This window comes from Trachypithecus francoisi, unplaced genomic scaffold (genome assembly GCF_009764315.1).
Source record: "Trachypithecus francoisi isolate TF-2019V2 unplaced genomic scaffold, Tfra_2.0 Lachesis_group21, whole genome shotgun sequence".
In the NCBI taxonomy this organism is placed as follows: domain Eukaryota; kingdom Metazoa; phylum Chordata; class Mammalia; order Primates; family Cercopithecidae; genus Trachypithecus; species Trachypithecus francoisi.
The window spans coordinates 41,969,809-41,990,111 of NW_022681467.1; the positions used below are offsets into that span (position 1 = coordinate 41,969,809).

Genomic DNA, 20,303 nt, shown 5'->3' on the forward strand with positions numbered 1-20,303 from the left:
CAGGCTTTAGTCTCTTAGTTGTTAAAAGGATTAAAAGAAATGCTTATATAGCATTTAATCTGTTACTAATAATGACTCAATCTTCAAAAGGACTCTGAGATTATCCCCACTTCACAGATTAAAAAACTATGGCACAGACAGGTTAGGTCATTTGCTTAGGGTCACACAGCTAGTGGTAGCCAGGATTCACAATAGGCTGTGAAAACACGTAAAGTCTCCAGAATGCAGTGCTCAGTAAATATTCATTTATTTCCTGCCAGCAGGTGCAGTGGGGCCCCATGCGGAGGGCACTGGTGTTCCAACATAGGCAAGAAACAAAGGAGGCCTGGCTTAAGACCAGTCATTTGAAGAAGGCCCCAGGCAGCGAAAGAAAAGGAGAGGCCAGGCCCACACTGTCCCCTCCCTGCCCCGTCTCCAGCAACACGAGGTGGCCAGTGGACCATGAACCATTTATTTCCAAACTATAAAGAAACCTGCTCTCTGAGAAAAGATGCTACCCAGGTGATGAGGCTCCAGCCCCTCGAGATCCAAAACTCAGTCCAAACCCAGTCCCCTTAGAAAGCTGCTGTGCCTTGGAAATGAGTCTTGGCTCTCAGAGCCTGGGAAGTAGCTGGGAAGAACCAGCCCACTCCCCTCTCCGGCAGTGACTCCAACTCCAGCGCAGCTTGGGCCCAGCTCTGGCCAGGTTCCAGGCTGGCCTGCTGCTTGCCCCTTGTGTGACCAAGCTCTGAAGGGAGGGACAAGAGTCAGGAGTCCCTGGCTTGGGCCCACCACCTTTGACTTTCGTCCACAGCTCCCAGCTACCATGAAGAGCCCCGGGGGCTTGAGCACAGTGAGCGCTGGCAGCAGGCTGGGGAGCGGCCTGCTTCTAAGCCATTTGCCCTGGCCGGTCACTGCTGCCCCTGGGCCACAAAGTACTCCTCCTCCTCATTGTCACCTTCCTCCCGCTGGCTGCTCCGGAGCAGCAGCTCCAGGTCGGGGCTGGAGCCCAGCCCCTTCAAGGCCTTGGGGCCACCATCACCTTGGGATAGAGAGAGACCACAGTTACAGGCCCAGTCATTGTTTTCTTGGTTTGCTGATTTGCATGTGTGCTGAGTCACCCAGGCCCCACCCACCCACTCTGGAGATGACCCCCATATCTTCCTAGAGAAGTGACGGCAGCAGAGCCACCGTGCACACTTCCTGCATCAGAATCACTAAAAGTCACAGGGAGAAGAACACAAAACAGAGGCTTCTGGAAGGGGCTCTGGGTTACCTCTGGAATGCAAGGCTTTGAGGGCAACATGGAGGGATATTCCCGAGAGGCAGAGGGCAAAGCCCAGCCAGTTCAGGAGGCTGATCTGATCGCCCAGCAGATGAGCTGCCAACAGCAAAGTGCAGACTTCCTGGGGGCAGAGAAGCAGGAGGGAGCATGATCAACAGGAGGATCTGGCCACTTGGCCAGGAGGGTGGAAGGTGAGGGTACTGGGTACACTCAGGTGGATAGATCAAGATCTGTCTGAAATCCTGGGCCCAGGCAGGCAGAGAGGTCAGGGGACCCTGCCGGCTTGCGGCGCTGTCCCACCAGCCTCCCTCTGTGAGACGCAACAAAGGAGGTGCTTGTCACGGAATTCTGTCAGGAATAAAAGAGGCAAACCGGATCCCACGTTGGGGACCAGGGTGTCCAGATCGTGCTGTATCCACAAGGATAAAGGACGGCTGCCCCAGAAGGCAGTTACAGAAAGGAGCCCTGAGTCTCTGCGTGAGAATGCTGCGTTATCCTGGGCTGAAGACACACACTGGTCCCGGGGCTCTCTATAAACAGAGACTGCAAAACGGACTGGCGAGGCCGTTCATCCAAGAACCACAGCCATGCCTCAGCATGCAGCTGGCTCCCAGAAGACACTGAGAGAAGCCTGCATTTCTGGGTTTAGGCAACAGTTTTGGTATTGGTGTGTGCCTGACCAAAGAGAAAATTAAATGTGTGGGAGGGAAAGGCAGAAGTGAGACGAGGTGTGAGAGGGAAGGACAGGCCTGCGAGGCGGAGGTACAGCGAGGTTGGCCACAGGGGTGCTTGCTGAGGGTCTCACTACCCCTGGCTGTGGCCCTGGAGGACACCGCCAGTCAATCATGGAACTCTTTCCTGATGAGTCTGGATAGGAGCTGTTCAACCTGTGGCTCCAGGTCACTGCCCAATGCCAGAGATGGTAGTCAAGGTAAAATGTGAATGCGCCCCAGGCCTAGGGCAGTCAGAGCTGGCTCTCCATCTGTGTCCCTGTCTGTGGGGTGCAGGTGATCAGACCCTCTCAAAGGGCTGTGGTCAAGGCGGAAGGAGGGCCCAACACAGCAGTCAGCAAAGTGCCCGGCACCTAATGGGGCACTTCCGTCTCTTCTCTGCAGGGCCCTGAGGTGCAGGCGCTGCTAGCGAGAAATCCCTGGGGGCTCCCCCTCTAAGACAGGAATGGCATCACCCCCGAGTCTGTACCTTAAAAATGCCAGCAATGGAGAGAGTGAGGCTGGAGGTTCTGGAGACCAGGAGGAACTCAGAGAAGCCCAAACCAAAGGCGAGAATCCCGCCAAGGAAGAGGCTCCCAAGTACCCGCAGGAGCAGCCCTGTGTCCTGGAAACGGAAGATTTTCTCAGATGTGGACAAATGGAGACCTGAAATCAATGGGGAAAGACAGTGGGAGGCTGGGCCCTGGGCTGCCTCGGCCAGCCCAACGCCAACCACATGAGATCTTCCATTGTCATAGTGAGTCCTTACTGAGACCTGCTAACTGTCTGCAGCCCAGAGAAAAAGCATGGGAGGTATAAAGTGATCCCACACAGATGGCCTGAGACCTGGAGAAACCAGGGAAGCAGTGATGGCTGCCAGAGAGCCCCGGGGGCAATACAAGCCAGATCCTAGCAGGATGATGGGTTCCTAGTGGGATGATGAGGATCCTAGCGGGATGATGGGATCCCAGCCGGATGATGGGGATCCTAGCGGGATGATGGGATCCTAGCGGGATGATGGGATCCTAGCAGGATGATGGAGATCCTAGTGGGATGATGGGATCCAAGCGGGATGACAGGGATCCTAACAGAATGACGGGGAGGGCTCGTCTGAGCCTCTGGGGTAAAGTAGAGGGGGGTGGCACTGCATGGAAAGACGGACGGAAGTGTCCTCAGCCTTTGGACGGTATTTACTTGCTGGTCTGGGGGAAGGGGCGCAAGGCTGCTAACTTCATGGGGTCTTTGGAGCTGTGGTAACCAATGGGCTAAAGAAGGGAGGGCAGCCACCAAGTGAGGAAGGACCAATAGTGCCCCGGCCCACTCAGGGAGCTCCTTGATCTACAATTCAGCCAGGTTACCTACAAACAGGGACAAAATTCTATCCCTACAAACGTTCATTTTAATGTAGGTCTTGCTAGTACAAAGCTGAGGAACTTGGGCTGAGATGGTCCCCTTTCTGGACCTCAGTTTCTCTACTGATAAAATGAGAGGCCTGGGACCAGACTGGTATTTCTCCAACCTGCGGTACCACTTGATGAACATTTCCCAAAAAGAAAATGCAAACACATATAGCCATGGCCCCTTGCTCCAGAAACACAGGCATGCACACCCCCTACCCCAAATTTGGCTTAGACTTTCGGAGTTGTCATGGTCCTTCCAACACTGTCCATCTGGGAGAATGACTCCCGGCGTCCCTCCCACAGGAAAGTCCTTGTGGTGTATTAGCACAGAGTGAAGGGGGGCCCGGAACTGGGCACAGGAGACACCTGTGGTAGCTGGAAGTTGGTCGAGTATTTTGAGATTTTTGGAGGGAAGCACCAAAGAAATGCTGAGTGACAGTCCCCCCCAGGCAAAACAGCCTCACATTGTAGGACATCTTGTTTGGTGCTGGGCTCAGCAGTACTGCAAAGGCGTCGGCAAATTGAAGGGAATTCGGGGAAAAGCAACATAAGTAATGAAGGCGCTTGGGGGATTAATTTACCAGAAAAGATTAAAGGAGCTAAATCCATGCAGCTTTGCTAAGTGACGAATACCAGGGGCTTTCAGATGAGGTTTTGCAGAGATGGGGCATGGTGTAAACACCCGGGAGGGGAGAGTGTGGCGTTTGATACGAGGGGGCATAATGAAGGAATGGGGAGAGATTTTAAAGAGGGGAAAAAATGAGGCTCTGAACAGAAGTTTCCTGGACAACGGGGCTTCAAAATAATTTTCTCAGGGAGGTTCAAGATGCTTCACCGCTTGAAACTTAAAACGGATGTGGGACAGAATTTTCTGTAATGACCCTGAAGGTATTACAGAGCGGACTCTGGGAGGAAGGATAAACAGAAAGGGGACAAAGGCTAATCCCAAAACATCAAAGAAAGGAAGGTGGCGCCACACCTCCCAGCCTACACAACTCTCCAGGGCTCTCCTCTTACTTGGACAACGACAGTGGAGGAACAACTGACCATGTCCCCAGGCTCCTGTGTGCTGGCTCCTGGCCTTCAGCCCCCAGCTCTGGAAGCCCACCCTCTGCCCATCCTGCACGGTCCACACTCCCTGAACACACATCCCAATGTTATATGCCTGGACATGGCTGAACCTCCTATTCCCACTTCCCAGATACCTTGCTCCCTGCAGACTGCCAAAATCCCACCCACCCTCCAAAATCACAGCCAGGAAAGCCTTTCTGACTTGCTTGATTACTCCAGCATCTTGGAACAATCTCTGATTCCCCACTCCTTAGAGGCAGGATAGGGTGGTTAAGAGGAGGGCTGGAACACTTGGAGCCAGGCTGCTGGCTTCAAATTCTGGCTCATTTATGAGCTATGGGACCTTGGGCAAGTTATCTTTACTTCTCTGTGCCTCACTTTGTTCTACCTGCAAAATGGGGAATAATAGTACCGCCACACGGGGTTTTTGGAAGGATGAAATAAGTTCGCATGTTTAAAAAGATCAGAACAGCCCTGGTGCACTTTCAGGGCTCTGTACACACTTACTGTTGTTACTGTTTCCTGGATTTTATATGTGCTTTCTCTGTAGCATTTATCATGCTGGACTCCAGCCATTTTGTTTACGTCTGGCCGTCCCCCAAACCATGGGCTTCCGGGGAGGGACTGCATCTTTGATCTCAATAATCTCTGCAGCTACCACTGTGTTGGGCTCAGGGCAGGGATCTGTGGTCTGCTGCACTGAGGTGCCCTCGAGAGGGAAGGCCCAACGTACCTTCAAATACAGCAAAGAGAGGGAAGAGCCCCAGGAACATGAGTGGCTGCAGGTGGAACATGGTGTCGATGGGATTCTGGAGGCCTGCAGGGCAGGGGACGGGCACCATCAGGTCTGGCCCGGCCCTGCCCTGCCTCCGCCCTGCCTGTGCCGCAGTTCCTCTCTCTGGAGGGTGAGTGGCACGTGCTCACCAAGTTCAGCCTTCTGCAGGAGCATCTGGGTGAGGGTCCAGCGAATGCCACCGATGAATGAGGCCCCCAGCACCAAGGCAAAGCCCTCCACGTTGAACTGTGTGGACTTGTAGGTGAACATGAAGAGACCCCCGGCGATGAGGAGGACCACCAGGACCAGTGCCGCGCGCTGGTAGGATGGGGAGCAGTGGCAGCTAACTTGGGGGTCTTGAGGGTCAAGGGTTCGTCACATTTGGAGCCTGGGGTCAGCAGCCATCTTGACTGCCCCTGGGGCAAGAAATCCTCCCACCCTCCAGCTCTACCCCAGGGGGTCCTGGACAGTCCTTGCCCACTAATGTCAGCATGCAGGGCTGACAGTCAGCTGGTATGCCAACAGCCCTGCCTGCTCTGCCACACTGACGGCTGTCCTAGGCCCCCAAGAGGTCCCACCTCCCCCTCGGGGCCTAACACACAGGGCTATTGCCTCCCACAGCAGGGAGCTTCCTAGACCAGGCTCTGCTGGGACCCGCATCCTGCAGTGCTTTCACCTTTGGTCATTACCCTGCCACACTGGTTTCTAAATATTCCGAATATTGCCCATGTCTAGGTCCCTTCTCAGAAAGGGATGTACTGCCACCTGGACTGGGCTTATCTCCTCTGTCACACAGCGGGACAAGTCACTGCTCGGACTCCTGCTTTATTCTTAGCATCTGTGGGGGCAGGAGGGACAAAAGAGACACTGGGCCCTCACCAGCTCCTCCAGCTTGAAGATCAGAGAGAAGATCAAGATGAAGAGGACAGCTGAGGATTTGGTCATTGTGTACCTGGAAGCAAAATTACCCACAATGCACTGATGGAGCCCAGGGCTCAGACCCATCATCGAGAAAGGAGCAGGAGCACAAATCACTGAGCAAAATGACCAAACGGAGCTGGGCTAAGTCATCTGAGCTGATAAGCGACCTTTAACCAGAAGCAATCTCTGACTAAGAGGCCTCTGGTTATCACCAGGGAAAAGAGGTTGCAGGTCTGACGCTGAGCTCCCTGAGTTCTGTTCTTTACCTGACCCTCAGCGGAGCAGGAGCGGGAAGGAAGGATGAGAAGTGGGAGGATGAGTGGGAGGATGAGGAGTGGGAGGAGGAGGAGGCAGGAACTGTGCTCTCTGAAGTGAAACATCAGAGGGAAGAAGAAACTCTTGTGCAGCCCCCAGGACACACAGGGCTCTGCTGCGACTGCGTGTACCACCCGCCAGTGGCTGGCTGGCTGTGGCCTTGCGGCCCGCCCTCCCCTACTCTGATGATGGGGTTCTGGGTGAGCTCCCTGGCTTCCCCATGCTGCCTGGCAGGTGGGCACAGCACCCCCTCTGCGCTGGGCTTACAGAAGAGGCTGGTGAATTCCCGGAGAGCTGCTGGGTGCCAGAGAGAGGCTGAGAGAGCAAGGGCTGGTCGCAGAGAGTAGTGGAGTGGCTGGCCTGGCAGCCGGGTGTGCAGACAGCCCGCTGGACAGACAGACAGCTTGAGCCTGAAGGGAGGCAGCAGGGCATGGCCGGTACTCACAGAGAGACGGTGACATAGAGGAAGCTCCAGTTGGACAAGCCCACGTCAAGCGCCGTGGCCAGAGCTGTGGAGACAAAGGCACCCACAGGACGGTGTGGGAGGTCCACACTCTGCTGGGGTGGGCTGGCACCCTGAGGCACCTGAGTGTCCCCCACTTCTGAACCATCCCGGGGCTTCCTCTGGGGCCCTCAGGCCTTTTTTTCCACCAGCAACTAAAGGGTTCATACCCAGCCCCAAAGCGGTGAGGGGCTGCTCTAGCACCAGGGCTGGGCCCATTCCAACTGGCTGGGCCAGTGTGGTTTCCACAAACACTCCGGCTGGCCCCTAAGCAGAGGTATTAACCCGATCTGGTTGATCCCTTACTGGAAACCCTTTTTTCCTCAGGATGGAACACCAACTCCTCCAAGGGGAACCCAGCCTCCAGGATGTGAGCCCCACCCACCCTCTCAGTTCTCATTTCTCCCACTTCCTCTGACCAGCACCGGGTTCTCAGCATCCTGAAACACTTTGAGTTCCCTTCCAGAACCCACAGCTGGCACTAAATCTCCCTCTGGCCACAAGGGCCCCTCCTCCCAGGGCCAATCAGTCCCATGCATCCTTCAGCTCTCGGCCTACTCAGCACCTGGCCTAGGAAATCTTCCTCTACCAGCCATGGGCCCCGGCCTTGGGTCAGTCCCCCTCCCTGGGCTCCGTAGTGTCCTCCATGTCCGTGTCACAGCCCTGCGAGGGCAGGGACCCTAACTGCTCACCACTCATCTCCAGGCCCGAGGCCACACTCCAGGCTCGGTGTCTGCTGCCAGGTGAGGGAGCTGTGGGGCCGTGGGTGCAGCAGGGGTTTTGTGGGTGTGTGGTGGGGCAGTGGGAAGGCACGCAGTGTGCAAGAGGCAGCAGCGTGGGTGGAGGGAGGCCAGGTCAAGAGGGCAGAGGAGGAACAGTGCAGGAAGAGGGGACGGACTCGGCTTCCAGACATGCGGGTGTCTCTCTTGTTCTCATCCTATGGTTCCCCAGCCCCTCTTCCTGCCCTGCCCTCACTGAGGTACCCCACCTACCTGTGGGAGCCACTCTTCTGAGGTAGTCGGCCCAGCTCAGCACCACACGGGCCCTGTGGCTGGAGCACTGAACCAGCGCCCTGGACAGGGCGGAGAAGAGGAAGATCACGGCCAGGTGCAGCATCGTCATGAAGAGGGGGAAATGGAAGCTCTGTATGGAGCCCAAAGCAGACACCCCGGCTCGGTTTAGACAGCCTGTCCCCCAACAGCTCCCTCTTCCTCTTCACCCCTCTGCTGGAGTGGGGTTCATTTGGTGGTTCATGAGGACCTTGCTATGTGTGAAGGGCCCTTAGGTACCGTATCATCGCTTGGAATGACAGACTCCTAGGTCACAAAGATAAGTGGCAGCCAAGGGGCTCAATTCTAGCCTGGTGCTGTCTCCACCAGTTCAATACACTGTGAGCTACCTGCCCAGCCCTCCTCACAGCCCATTCCCAGGTGAGAGCCACTGCGGCCCACTACGTTGTATCACTTGTTACAATATTGAAATACTTCTCTAGTGGGGTAAACAGTTGCTGCTTGAGCCCCAGTTTCCCCAGCTCATCCCTTCACACCTCCCACTCTCCTTGGTTTCCCTGGATCCAAACATTGAAGGGGAACCCCGGCATGGCGGGCTTGGAGGGCCCTGTTCCAGCCCAGCTGTAACTGGCTTCCAGTTAGACTGGCTGAAGCTTGTGCCTTCCTGTTAAACGTGAAGGGCACCATAGCCATGGCTCCAGCCACCTTCATCCCAGCGCCCTGCCCCAGCAAGGCCTCCCGGTACCTTTGTCAGCCATTTGTTGTAGAAGGTGATGCCGATGGAGAAGCAGTAGTAGAGAAGCACCAGCCCCAGGGTCAATACCGCCTTCCACACAAAGGCCACATCGAGGGCCCACCTCCCCATTCGTGGCGGCTGCAGCACCCGAGCTCCTGAGTCAGCGGGGGCAGGCACCCCTCTTGAAGACAATGTGCAGGAAGAGCCGGTGGAGCTGGACCACAGCTTTCACCAAGAACGTCTCCTGGCTGGAGGAGCTCTCTGCAGCTCCATGATTTGGAACCATCAGCGGAGCCCCAGGCAGAGTTCTCACCTAAGGGGCTGGTGGCTGGTGCTAACCCTTCCCATGGTTAACTGGATGCAACGCTCACAGGTCCCGAGGTCTGCTGCTGGGGAAAAAGGGCAGCTTTGGAGCCTTAGGCAGAGACTGCGCTTCTCGTAGCCATGGGTGCCTCTGAAGGCTGCGTGACTCAGGGCTCCGGAGGGGCTGCCCACAATGGCACAAGGCACTCCCAGAGACCCATGTCATGTCTGCTCTCTTGTCACCTCAAGTCATTCTCCATGAATTGCCACCAAAGTGATCTTTTAAAACACAAATCTGATTATGTCGGGCCACTGCTTAAAACCCTTCAGCAGTTTCCAGTGCTTTTCTCATAAAGACCGGGACCCTTCTTTGGGCTCCCATGGCCTGATTTGGCCCTGCTGGTCTTCCCAGTCTCAGCCACAGGCTCTCCAGGACCTGGCCCCACTGCGCGCCTTTCAGCTTCTCAAACACACCAGCTTTCTTCCCGTTGTCCAAAGGAACTGAACGAACACTGCACCCACCCTTCAGTCCTTCATCCATCCTACCTATCTTCAGCTCAGAGGTCACTTCTTCAGGGACCCCCACCCCATCCCCTTCAGTCCCCTGAGATACAGGTGGCTTTCACGGCTCTTTTCCTCCTCCTTCATAGCACTTGTGTAGGGTGTGATGTGAGTAATGTCTGTGTCCACTGAGAGACTACGAGAGGCACAAAGATAGGGAACGGTGTGTCCACACTGGCCTTATGCACACCCGGCATACTTTAAGTTCTCCGTTTGGTTTGATGACTGACTGACAGCAGGCATGCGATTTTCAGGGGACTGGTCTGGTCTTTAGGGGTTAAAAGTGGAGAAGGAAACCACTCTAACAGTTGGAACACTCTAAGACCAGGCTCTAACCACTACTGCCTGGAAGCAGTGCCTGCCTTACGGTCTTGCCAAATGAAACCACTCCCAGCCTCCCTGTCAATCCAGCCAACCCGGATAACTGCCCGGAGCATGCCAGGTAGACCTGTCTGCGCCTGGAGGAGCCTCAGGTCCAGCGTTATGTGATACCTGCTGCTTCATCTGTGTGCCCCCAACCACAGCTCCTCCTTTGAGACATCCCCATCCTATCGAAACGCCACCTTCTTCTCGAAGCCTTCCTAGGCTTCAAGATCAGAAACACTCTCCATCTCGCACCCCACTACTTCCGGAGGGAGCCATTACATTCTGTTCTGCACTCTGGAACCCATGTTACTATTTCCCCTCTCCGGGGCAAACAGGGAGCTGGCTGTGTCCAAATGAATCTCCAGGGCTACAGTTGTCTTCAGAGTAGCTTTGGAAACCTGTGGTGGTATTCTGGGGATATGCTCCTGGCATTCAGTGAGCAGGGATAAAGAAGGGGCAGTCCACATAGCCAATTACTGCTCTGCATCTCGCATGACTTTGACATTCATATAGGTGAAAGATTAGCTTATAATCAGCTGAACCTAGAATGTAACTGTTTACATGTAAACACAGGGCAGTGTTTCCATGGTTCTGTTGTGAACTAACATTTCCAAGAATACGATGCCTATGCACAATGAAGGGAGACTGAAAATGGTCAAAATTGGTCTCAAAATGGCACCAAAGTTCCCATTCTGGAAAAACCACATCATCTACGGCAATGGCACTAGTGGTTTTTGAGTTGTGACACAACACGGCTGTGTCAGTCTGCGTCTGTGGAAATCACACTCCTAGAGGGTCCACACAGAAGGGACAGCTTCACTGCGACTTCCAGCATTGTTGTGCCCAGGAACTTACATATTGAAACATACTTTGTTTTACTATCAATTACTCTCCTTTTTTATAGGCCTTTGTTGATTTATTTATTTTTATTTTATTTTACTATTTTTTTTCTTTGAGATGAAGTTTTGCTCTTGAAGCCCAGGCTGGAGTGCAATGGTGTAATCTCGGCTCACCACAATCTCCGCCTCCCAGGTTCAAGACATTCTCCTGCCTCAGGCTCCCAAGTAGCTGGGATTACAGGCATGCGCCACCACGCCCAGCTAATTTTTTATATTTTTAGTAGAGACGGGGTTTCCCCATGTTGGTCAGGCTGGTCTCGAACTCCCAACCTCAGGTGATCCGCCCACCTTGGCCTCCCAAAGTGCTGAGATTACAGGCGTGAGCCACCATGTCTGGTCGCATTGTTGATTTTTCAAAAATTATGTGTAGGCTGTTTTTATTAATCATATGTTTCATTTTAGGGTAATAAAAGGGACTGTTACAAAATATTTGTAATAAAAAAGAGGTTCAATGCTGACCTTCCTTCACAGACCTGGCCCAGGTTCCTCGTCTCCAAGAAGTCCCTATGGCTACCCTGCCTACAAGAAGCACTATCTCAAAGTTAACTCATTTTCTTATTGGGATTCAGAAGGTCACCTATGCACAAACACAAAGCCAAATCTCAGCTGGAAGGGTCCTTGGAGATCATCTAGGCACTTAATGGGCATTTATTAAGCGCTCCTGTAGGCCTACCCCTGGACACACAGACATGAAACTGAAAAGGTCCCCACCCTTATTTTATAAGGGAAACAAGATTTAAAGGAGTAAATACTCTTTTTGAAATCTCATTTGCTCAGGAAGGAAAGTCCATATTCTGCCCCACTTTCCACAGAGAGCAGCTTAGCTGGGGGCAGCAGTCACATCAAGGTAAGGCTGGCTGGTGCATCACTGTCGCACCTGCTTCCCTCAATCTTCCTAACTGTAACTTGGGCAGCATGGTTTAGTGCTTAAGAGTGTGGGCTTTGGGGTCAGAGACTGATAATCAAATCCTGGTGTCCCTACTCACTACTGGGTGACCCTAAGTTACTTGACCACTGGACTCAGTTTCTCTAACTGTAAAGTGGCATCAGGTACAGCATTAAATGCTGGCTCATGATAGAGGCTTACTCCCCTCCTGGTCCCCTTAACAGTGAAACTTTCCCAGAGGGCCTCGCACTGCCAGCCCCACTCATGCACTCCCTGCCCTCACTTCAGCCCATCTCTACTGCTCCACTGAGTCACCACATCCTCCTCTCTGCTGCCCCTTCAAAGGCTTAGTCTCTATTCTTTTTTTTTTTTTTTTTTGGAGTTTCGTTCTTTGTTGCCCAGGCTGGAGTGCAATGGCACGATCTCAGCTCACCACAACCTCCACCTCCCAGGTTCAAGGGATTCTCCTGCCTCAGTCTCCTGAGTAGCTGGGATTACAGGCATGTGCCACCACGCCTGGCTAATTTTGTATTTTTAGTGGAGATGGGGTTTCTCCATGTTGGTCAGGCTGGTCTTGAACTCCCGACCTCAGGTGATCCACTCACCTTGGCCTCCCAAAGTGCTGCAATTACAGGCGTGAGCCACCGCGCCCGCCGGCTGAGTCTCTATTCTCATCTTACACAATGGATCACTTCCTTCTCCTAGAAAAAATCTTCTCTTAGGTGCCACGATACCACACTCTCCTGGTTTTTCTTCTGCTTTTCTGGACTCTTTCTTGGCCTTTTTTGCTGGCACCTTCTTGTCAACTCAATCTATAAAAACTGGGTGCCTAAAGCTTGGAACCTGGCTTCTCTTCTCTCTTAAATCTTACCCTACATAATCTCATCCTACCCAATCCACTTGCCAATAATTTCTAAATTCTTTACATCAGCCCTGACCTTTTCTGCATCAGACTAGTATTATCTAACTGCCTATTTGGTAGCTGCACTCCAAATATCTAAAACTTAAGATGCCCTAAGAAGATTTCATAATTATTTCTCACGCTCCCAATCTATCCCAGAGTCATTTAGTAAATGCCAGCATAATACACTCGGTTACTTAAGCAAAAACCAAAAATCTATGACGAAGTCATCTTTGGCCACTTATTTCTGTCATTTCTCAAATCCTGCCCTCTCAGTTCCACCTTCAATATACTTCTTGACCCCTCTACTTCTCTTCCTCTCCCTTCCCACTACCATAGTCTAAGCCACAATTATCTTTCACCTGCTGACTGCCACTCGTCTAGCTGGTCTCCCTGTTTCCACTTTCGCCTCTAAGGCCTGGAAACTATAAAGCAGCTAGAGAGATGGCCTAAGCACACAGAATAGACCATGCCCTAAGGCTAAGCCCAGCTCCTCAGCCTGGTCCACAAGGAAGGCCTCCGCAACCTCATTCTTCTGCCACTGGCCCCAGCACCCGCCACAGCGGCCCCCTGCCACGTGTCAACACATCAAGCCTGCGTATTTCTTTACTTGCTGCTTTTTATGTCTTCAGCACCCTTCCGCAGACCTCCGCTGGGCTGAATACTTTCCCCAATGCCCCACCCCTCCCAATCCTCGTGGCACATCCCACCTCTGACGTTTCCTTGTTTGCTCACGTGTTTACTGCCCGCCCCAATCCCACCGCGGGAAGCAGCCTCTCAGAGGGCAGAGCCGTGTCCGATTCCGGCCCGGGTGCCGCACCCAGCACGTCGCACGTGCTCAAGAAATACCAGATGAACCGGCGTCGGGCAGAAGCACGGCAGGAGGGCGCTTGGAGACCCCTGCTCCCTCCACAGACGGCGAAACTAAGGCCCGGGGAGGGGCAGGGGCGTGGCGTGCCCCATGCCAACCCGCGCAGAGCCCGGGAGCGGAGCCCGCTTCCCGTCTCCAGCCCCGGCCCCCTAGCCCCTGGGAGCGCACCGGGAGGCCTGCCGCGCACCCACTCACCTCCGCCTGGTGAGCTCCCGGCCGGAATCTTCCCACCGGAAGTGCGAGGCCGGATGCCACCGCCGAACCGCGGCAGGGGCGGTAACTTCCGCCGGAAGCTACCCAGGGGCTGGGCGGAGCCGGGGCGAAAAGGCAGCCCGGGGGCGGAGCGGAGCAGCACGGGGGCGGGGCGTCTGCTGTGGTCCGGTGCTGAGGTGGTCGGGTCCTTCCGGGGTACAGCGCAGTTTTGTCCTCCGCGGAGTCCCTCGGGCTCAGAGCACAGCCCTGTGATTGCGTCTCTCCTGCGCTCAATCAGGGGCTTGCTTTGGAACCCCGGTACCTGCTAGTGTTCTGCATACAGTGGGCATCCAAAAAATGGTCACTTGTTTACTTTTACTGAACAAATTGTTTTTCTTATGTCCAGTCTAGTGCTAGGCAACCATGGAATGAACCACGAAGATAAGTATCTCATGGGCTTTTTCTTCTGGGAGCTGAGGCCGGCTGGGGTCGTTACAACTTAAAACTTAGGCGATCCAGAAGTAATACGAAACATTTGTGAAATATTTTCTGTATGAAACTTTCTAAGAATTATCTCAACTTCAATAGGTTGAGTAGGGGGAGAGCATGCCAGATAGAGGAAATGGCAGAATCCTAAAAGATGGTGAGAAGCCTCCAGCCGTGCCTGGGGCTCAGATTGTTTGTAACTGTGGTGGTTAAAGTAGTAAGAGGCAGGTTGCAGTGGCCCCAAAATGCCAGCCTAGGGAGTTCATATTTTCTTCATCTTGCGGGATGGATTAAAAGGGCAGCATTTGCAGTCAAGGAGAACACTGGGCCAGGGCAAGCTAGGGTTGCACATTCAGACCCAGTTTTGTGCCTTTTGCCGTCCTCTAGCCTCCTCCTGGGCTCTCCGGCAGTAAGACCAGCTGCAAACATGGATCCTTACAAGTGACTCAGCTGGGATCCCTGGCCCCTCTGAACAGAAGGCTCAAGGCCAGAGTGTAAGTGTCTTGTGCAAACTGCTGCTGTCACCGCCGCCAGCTGGCATCATGCAGGCATTAGTTCATTCAGTGCTTACCAAGCACCTACAATGGTACCCATCACTGCCCAAGGTCTTGGCTTTATTCAGTCCTCAAGGCTTGTATTGCATACACTTTCTATGCCTTTTGAAATAGCTTGTCCTCACACCCTTCTCTCTTAGGGACAAGAGAAAGTATCTATTTTCATCACCACCCTCATTCAAGTCTCCCAGCTACCAAGGCCAAGGTTTGGAGCAACAGCCTAAAACACCAGCTGGAAGGCTGGGCACTAAGCACAGGCAACACACAGGGTAAAGAGCGTGTCTTCTTTGTAAGGCACAAGTACTCGAGCTGTTCCCTGGCTGTGTCCCTGGCAGGGAGAAGAGGGAGGATGTGTTCATGGGGGTGTACAGTATGCCTTACCCTGCTGTACCTGGCAGGGTTGAGCAGAAAACGCTTTGTCCCAGTGCAGCAATCTGTGAACACTGTTAACCAGCAGGTGTGTGTCTGTGTGTGTGTGTGTGTGTGTGTGTATGTGTATGTGTGGGAGGAGCGAATGATGAGGAGGAAGGGACTCTTGGAAGGTGACTAAGGGCTCCAGCTGGAGCTCTCCAGAGTCTCCCGGACACACTGAGATCAAGTCTTGTCAAGGTGAAATCTTCACCACTGGGCAGGGGGTACGTACAGACAAACAGCTGTTAACATTTGTACATGAAAGAGTATTTATTGAAAACATGGTTACTGACAGGAAGCTCCTGGCTGCTCTCTGGTTACAATCTTGGCTCACAACTGGAAGCATTACATACTTTTTACTTCCCCTCAATTTTATTTTTCCCCAAGGTTCCATCCTAAGATAGGTAGATCTTATATAAATATATATACATGTCTGTATAAGTATGGCCTATAGTAATGAAAATATATGGTACACTCTTCATTGGGTAGTACCTACCATGCCAGGCCACCAATACTGAATGCCAATGTGCTAACGTATGTCCAGGGAGAGAGGCTGTATGTGTGGTTTACAAGTGCTTCAGCACCAGGGAAGCCCCACTGGCACAGGTGTGGCCTCAGCCGGCCTCAGCCAGCTCCCTGAAATCATGGCCAATGGCAGAAACCATAGCTCTAAGAAGGAAAGGCAAACTTCCTGGGGTCTGGAAGGCCAAAGGAAAGCAAACTGGAGGGGGCTACAATTCAGGTTAGGTGGGAGATTTCTCTCTGAGGAAGGAAAAGGTGTTAATGTGGGGGGAGTGGGGTAGAATCTAGTGACCTAACCACAGTCTAGGCCCAGGCCTCAGCTGGGTTTTCCCTGCAGCGTTCCTGGAGACTTAAGAGGGCAGGACTTGGCCTGGAGGTCTTTGACTTGCCAGGATGAGACTGAGTGCTTGTAGGGAGAAATTTCCGTCTGCTCTGATATCTGTATGGGCCCGAGAGATCTGGTGGCTCTAAAGACCAGAGATGTTAGAGCCAACCTCAGAAGCAGCAACATCTTGGCACCATATGAAGCTGGAGTGAGCCCTCATCAAAAAAGACAAAAGCAAAGGCCCCAGGCCTGTACTCAGATCTGAGATACAGGCAGTCACTCCAAGGCTCTCAACACACCCAGCACACCTGTCCTCTGCAGGCAGCCTTTCTTGGGCCAGCTCTTGCTCACGTGGGGATCCAGCTGATCAGAGAGCAGGTTCAGGAGGAAAAGGTGAGTGGCTGTTGTTAAATCCATTTCAAGAAGCAATTTCTTGGACTGGAAGGCAAGGGCATCTGCTGTTTGTTCCTCGTGGCCCAATCCCAGGCTTCATGGTGATGGAGTGGGCAGAGCACCCTGCCTTCATGACTCTTAGTAGACAGGGACCAAGAGGAAACTCTGGGTGGTCCGAGGTGGGTTTGAGAAATGGCTGGCGTTTACTGGCCACCAAAATCACTACAGATTCTGTACAAGCAAAAGACAAGGCACCAGACTTTAAGCGTTTCTCCTGGGCCCAAAATCCCTTCTCCTGGGTACCGTCGTTTCTGGCTCCAGGCTCAGCCATAGTGATAGACAAAGTCATAGCTGCTGGGCTCCTTGGGGATGGGGGGTGGGGCTTCGGGAATCTGGATGTTCTCCAGGTCCAGGAGCCGCAGCTTCATCTCCATGCTCAGCAGGGTGTCCAGGTCACTCTTGGTCAGCTCGCTGGACATGTCCTTCCCCAGAAGGGCACTGAGGCCATCAATCCAGATGCAGTACTGTGGGGAGCAAGTTGCAAAATGTCACATCGTGACCCCGGGACAGCAGGAGATCCTGCCAAGGTCTCTATTCTGATGGGGCTCACAACAGTTCCTTTTGGAACTAATCAGTATAGGCAAAACTGATTTGGAATGATAGCAAAGATAAATCGGGAGGTGATCCTTCACTTTCTCAAGATATCTGGTTTTTATAAGGGGTTTTATATTACAACTCCTTATAATAATATGAAATAGAACCTAAAAATGCAATGAATGAATACAGCAAAATGAGATCTGAGTCCTGGGGCATCATCTACCTGAAGTTACCCCAAAATCAGAAGCGAGAGAAGGGAAATATGTATTAGGTGAAAAGAAGCAAGACACAAACAGGAGTCATTGTAAGATCTCAATTTTGTTTCCCCTGCCACCAAAAAAGAAGTAAATTAAAATCAATAAGTCAATACATATTAAAGAGTAAATACTAAAGAAATGGAACTGGTGGGTCTCATGCTAAAAGGGGGTAACCAGGAAGCCTTCTGATCCCACTGCTCCCTAACTCTTTCTGCTTCCTCTGCTGCCATTTTCCTTTTTCCACACCGTTGCTCACCTGGTTCCCCACTTGCTTGTTCTTCATGTCCTCCCAATAAAATTCCACTAGCAGCAGCTCAGGCCCTGCCCAAGTGTCTCCTCTTTCAGAAGCCCTACTTCTAATTCCCGGTGATGGCTCTCAGAGCTCACCAGGCACGTAGGGTCTCAAATGCAATCACTCATTTAATATCTAGTATCTTCCAGTGCTGCAGATGGAACTACAGGGCCCTTGTCAGAAGGACCAGTTCCATCTGGCTTCAAAGTCCACACTGGATCCACTACAACATGTGACCAGGAGCCCCTAGGAGGAAGGATCTGTCAAGTTCTCTTGGGTAGTTGACCACAGAGAAACTGAAAAGGGGAGAATTTTCCTAGTCCCAAGTAAATGAGTCATTCCTAGTTGACCTTGTCTTTGTAATGACAACCTATGGCTGCTGCTGAAGAGTAATGTGGAGAGCCCAGCTCACGGATAAACAATCCAGAGTGTGACAGATCCTTGGCATTCTACAGCCTTCATGATACACTGCAGCCACCCACCACAGGGGATGTTCCTGATCTGTTCATTCCTGGCACCAACGAAAGAGTTACAGAAATGGTTCTGTTGTCCAAGGCAGCACCACACTGCTCACCTCATATTTATTAGGTGCAATGAAGTTTAAGGTCTCATCAGGGTCATACAGGATGGAGAAGGCCAATTCCAACACCTCCTGAATGAGAAAGCGTTTAAATTAGAGCGATGGAACAGCCTGGGGTCTGCACATCAAGATCTTGGCCAAAGTCCTAGTGACTCGGCATCATCACCAAACATGCTGATTCAAATGAATGTCATCAATGCTCCTAGGCAGCCACAAGTGTGGCTGGAGATTAGGCCCAGCATAAATCAACCTTAACTTACCCACTCCCTGCCCAAGTCACCTCAAAGATGTTGTGATATTTTTAAGATTGGAAAAAAGTCATTTTCAACACTCAGAACCCTGGAAGGTCACAATCCATGACTGTAAGTTATCCTAAAAGTTTTTAATTACCAAGATGACTAACAACTTCTATCATGATGTATTTGGCATAGGCATGTCTTAACAATTAAAAAACAAAACAAAACATACACACACAAAATTGGTCACTGTTGCATGATACCAGGGAACTAACTCATTATTTTGAAAGTAAGTACATACAAGAAGAATCAGCATTTATTCTTGTTTCCTATATAAACTGTACCACTGGGAAACCAATAGTAGATAAGGGTAAGTTTCATGGTTCAGCTCATAAATGAAAAGCAATGACTGCATCAAAATATCATGAGTTTGCAAACCTTAGTTGACTAATGGAATGAGGCACTGAGCTTCAACAGTCTGCTAATATCACAAAAGGAGAGACCACCAGACATTATGTGCCTCTTGATAGAACATAATACCACTGATGACACTGGCCAGAAAAAAAGTTAAACCTGAACTGGATCAAACCTCTAGATCCCTCTGCTGATTTACAGATCTGGGACAGAGGAACAAGTTAAACTGTACCATGGGGAAACAATCAGCAAAATTCAGATGCTAGGAAACTACCAAACAAGCGGTCTGGTTCTTCAACTAATAAACTGCAAAGGAAAAGATGGTGGGGGGCGGGGGGAACTCAGGAATTAAGAAACTTAAAAGACCAGTCTTAGATTCTGGTTTAAACAAGATGGGTGTGTGTGTGTGTGTGTATGCATATAAACATTTATATATCTGTAGAGAAATTACGACATTTATAAGACAATTGGTAGAAAGTTAACATCAGTGGAATATTTGATCTGAAATAACTACTTTCATTTCCTGTTATGTGTGCTAATGGACTGGTGGTAATGTTATATACTATATGATGTACACTAAATATTTACAGATGAAACAGTGTGATACTTGGGACTTTCTTCAAAGTGATAAAGGAGAGAAACAAGTGGATGGGCAGAATTGGCCATGGTTGCTGAGCCTGGGTGATGCATATACAGAGGTTCCATCTATTTTTGTGTATGTTCAAAATTCTTAATAAAACATTCAGGAATACAGAGGGGAAGACGGTAAGAATGCACCTGCAAAAAAACATCACCAATGGCACTCTCCAAGTATCATTGGGCTAGCTACTCAAACTGGCCTCTCCACTCACCTTGTTCTGTTTCAGAGCACTTTTCTCTTTCATGTGGGGACAATCTTTCCCAGTGACAATGGCCTTAATGTCTGCAACAGGAACTGATAAATGATGGGAATTAGTCTCTGGAAGTTCATGTTGCAAGCTGGTCAGTGCCTGCATCAGTACTGGAATGGAGGTACTGGGGCAGATGCACAGGAAGCCTCAGCCCCAAACTCCAAGGGCTGCTGTATGAGCTCAGTGAGGGTGGTGGGGAGGGTGGCCTTGTACCGTTCCCTCCTTCTTGTAGACCATGGCCCAGTGAGGCTGTGTCAAAGCTAATTGAGGGTCACTTCAGGGTTCTTAGATTTATATCCCCAAGGAATGGGACCTTGGTGACTCCCCTCTCCCCCGCTTCACAGTAATGGCAGTGATGATGCTATCATCGCCAACAGCAGTGGCAGCTGCTAACAGTTATGCTGACTACCGGCCAACCACTCTTCTAAGTGCTTTGCATACATTACTCATGCAATCCTCTTAGGAGGAAAGTGTGGCTATTATTCCCACTTTACAGGAGAAGAAACCAAGGCAGAGGGGAGAACTAACTTGCAATTAATTATGATTCAAGTTAATTAGGAGCAAAGCCAGGATTTGAATGTGGGCAGTCTGGCTTCACAGCTTCTCCTCTTAACTGCTGCCTTTTGACTTAGTCATGTACCACTCTTTACACAACACATTCAC

General features: G+C 51.6%; 2 protein-coding genes across 11 annotated transcripts in view; both read right to left on the reverse strand.

Moving 5' to 3' along the window:
• Positions 1 to 223: 223 nt before the first annotated feature.
• On the reverse strand, positions 224 to 13,797 carry SLC35C2 (solute carrier family 35 member C2). Of its 9 annotated transcripts, none has more exons than XR_004431260.1 (10): positions 13,687 to 13,796; positions 8,714 to 9,090; positions 7,951 to 8,101; positions 6,902 to 6,965; positions 6,100 to 6,172; positions 5,370 to 5,576; positions 5,179 to 5,262; positions 2,465 to 2,640; positions 1,256 to 1,385; positions 224 to 1,021 (listed from the first exon to the last, which is right to left on the reverse strand). XR_004431260.1 is itself a non-coding variant. In XM_033186625.1 (10 exons), the coding sequence occupies exons 5-10, from the start codon at positions 6,163 to 6,165 to the stop codon at positions 891 to 893; spliced, it is 693 nt and encodes a 230-aa protein (XP_033042516.1). In that variant the 5' UTR covers positions 6,166 to 6,172; positions 6,902 to 6,965; positions 7,951 to 8,030; positions 8,714 to 9,090; positions 13,687 to 13,796; the 3' UTR covers positions 224 to 890. The 9 variants fall into 9 exon arrangements, 8 of the variants coding, with proteins under 8 accessions (XP_033042516.1, XP_033042515.1, XP_033042511.1 ...); XM_033186625.1 differs by having other exon boundaries at positions 5,370 to 5,475; positions 7,951 to 8,030; XM_033186624.1 differs by having other exon boundaries at positions 5,370 to 5,538; positions 7,951 to 8,030.
• Positions 13,798 to 15,385: 1,588 nt separating this feature from the next.
• ELMO2 (engulfment and cell motility 2) overlaps positions 15,386 to 20,303 on the reverse strand; it is a 41,057-nt gene continuing 36,139 nt past the window's right edge. Inside the window, exons 19-21 of one of the 2 annotated variants that reach the window (XM_033186615.1) lie at positions 19,602 to 19,684; positions 18,095 to 18,172; positions 15,386 to 16,898 (exon numbers count right to left, since the gene is read on the reverse strand). In XM_033186615.1, coding sequence (XP_033042506.1) covers positions 16,698 to 16,898; positions 18,095 to 18,172; positions 19,602 to 19,684 — 362 coding nt within the window. In that variant the 3' untranslated portion in view covers positions 15,386 to 16,697. The remainder of the gene's footprint in view (positions 16,899 to 18,094; positions 18,173 to 19,601; positions 19,685 to 20,303) is intronic. The other variant, XM_033186616.1, reaches the window with a different exon arrangement.

What these genes read in the sequence shown, in the direction of transcription:
- SLC35C2 (XM_033186618.1), bottom strand. Translation starts at nt 8,833, where the DNA reads ATGGGGAGGTGGGCCCTCGATGTGGCCTTTGTGTGGAAGGCGGTATTG. An exon ending in TCTCTTTGCTGTATTTGAAG is followed by an intron (nt 2,641 to 5,178) that starts GTACGTTGGGCC and finishes CATTGATTTCAG; the next exon opens with GTCTCCATTTGTCCACATCT. An exon ending in CCATTGCTGGCATTTTTAAG is followed by an intron (nt 1,386 to 2,464) that starts GTACAGACTCGG and finishes CTCTGCCCCCAG; the next exon opens with GAAGTCTGCACTTTGCTGTT.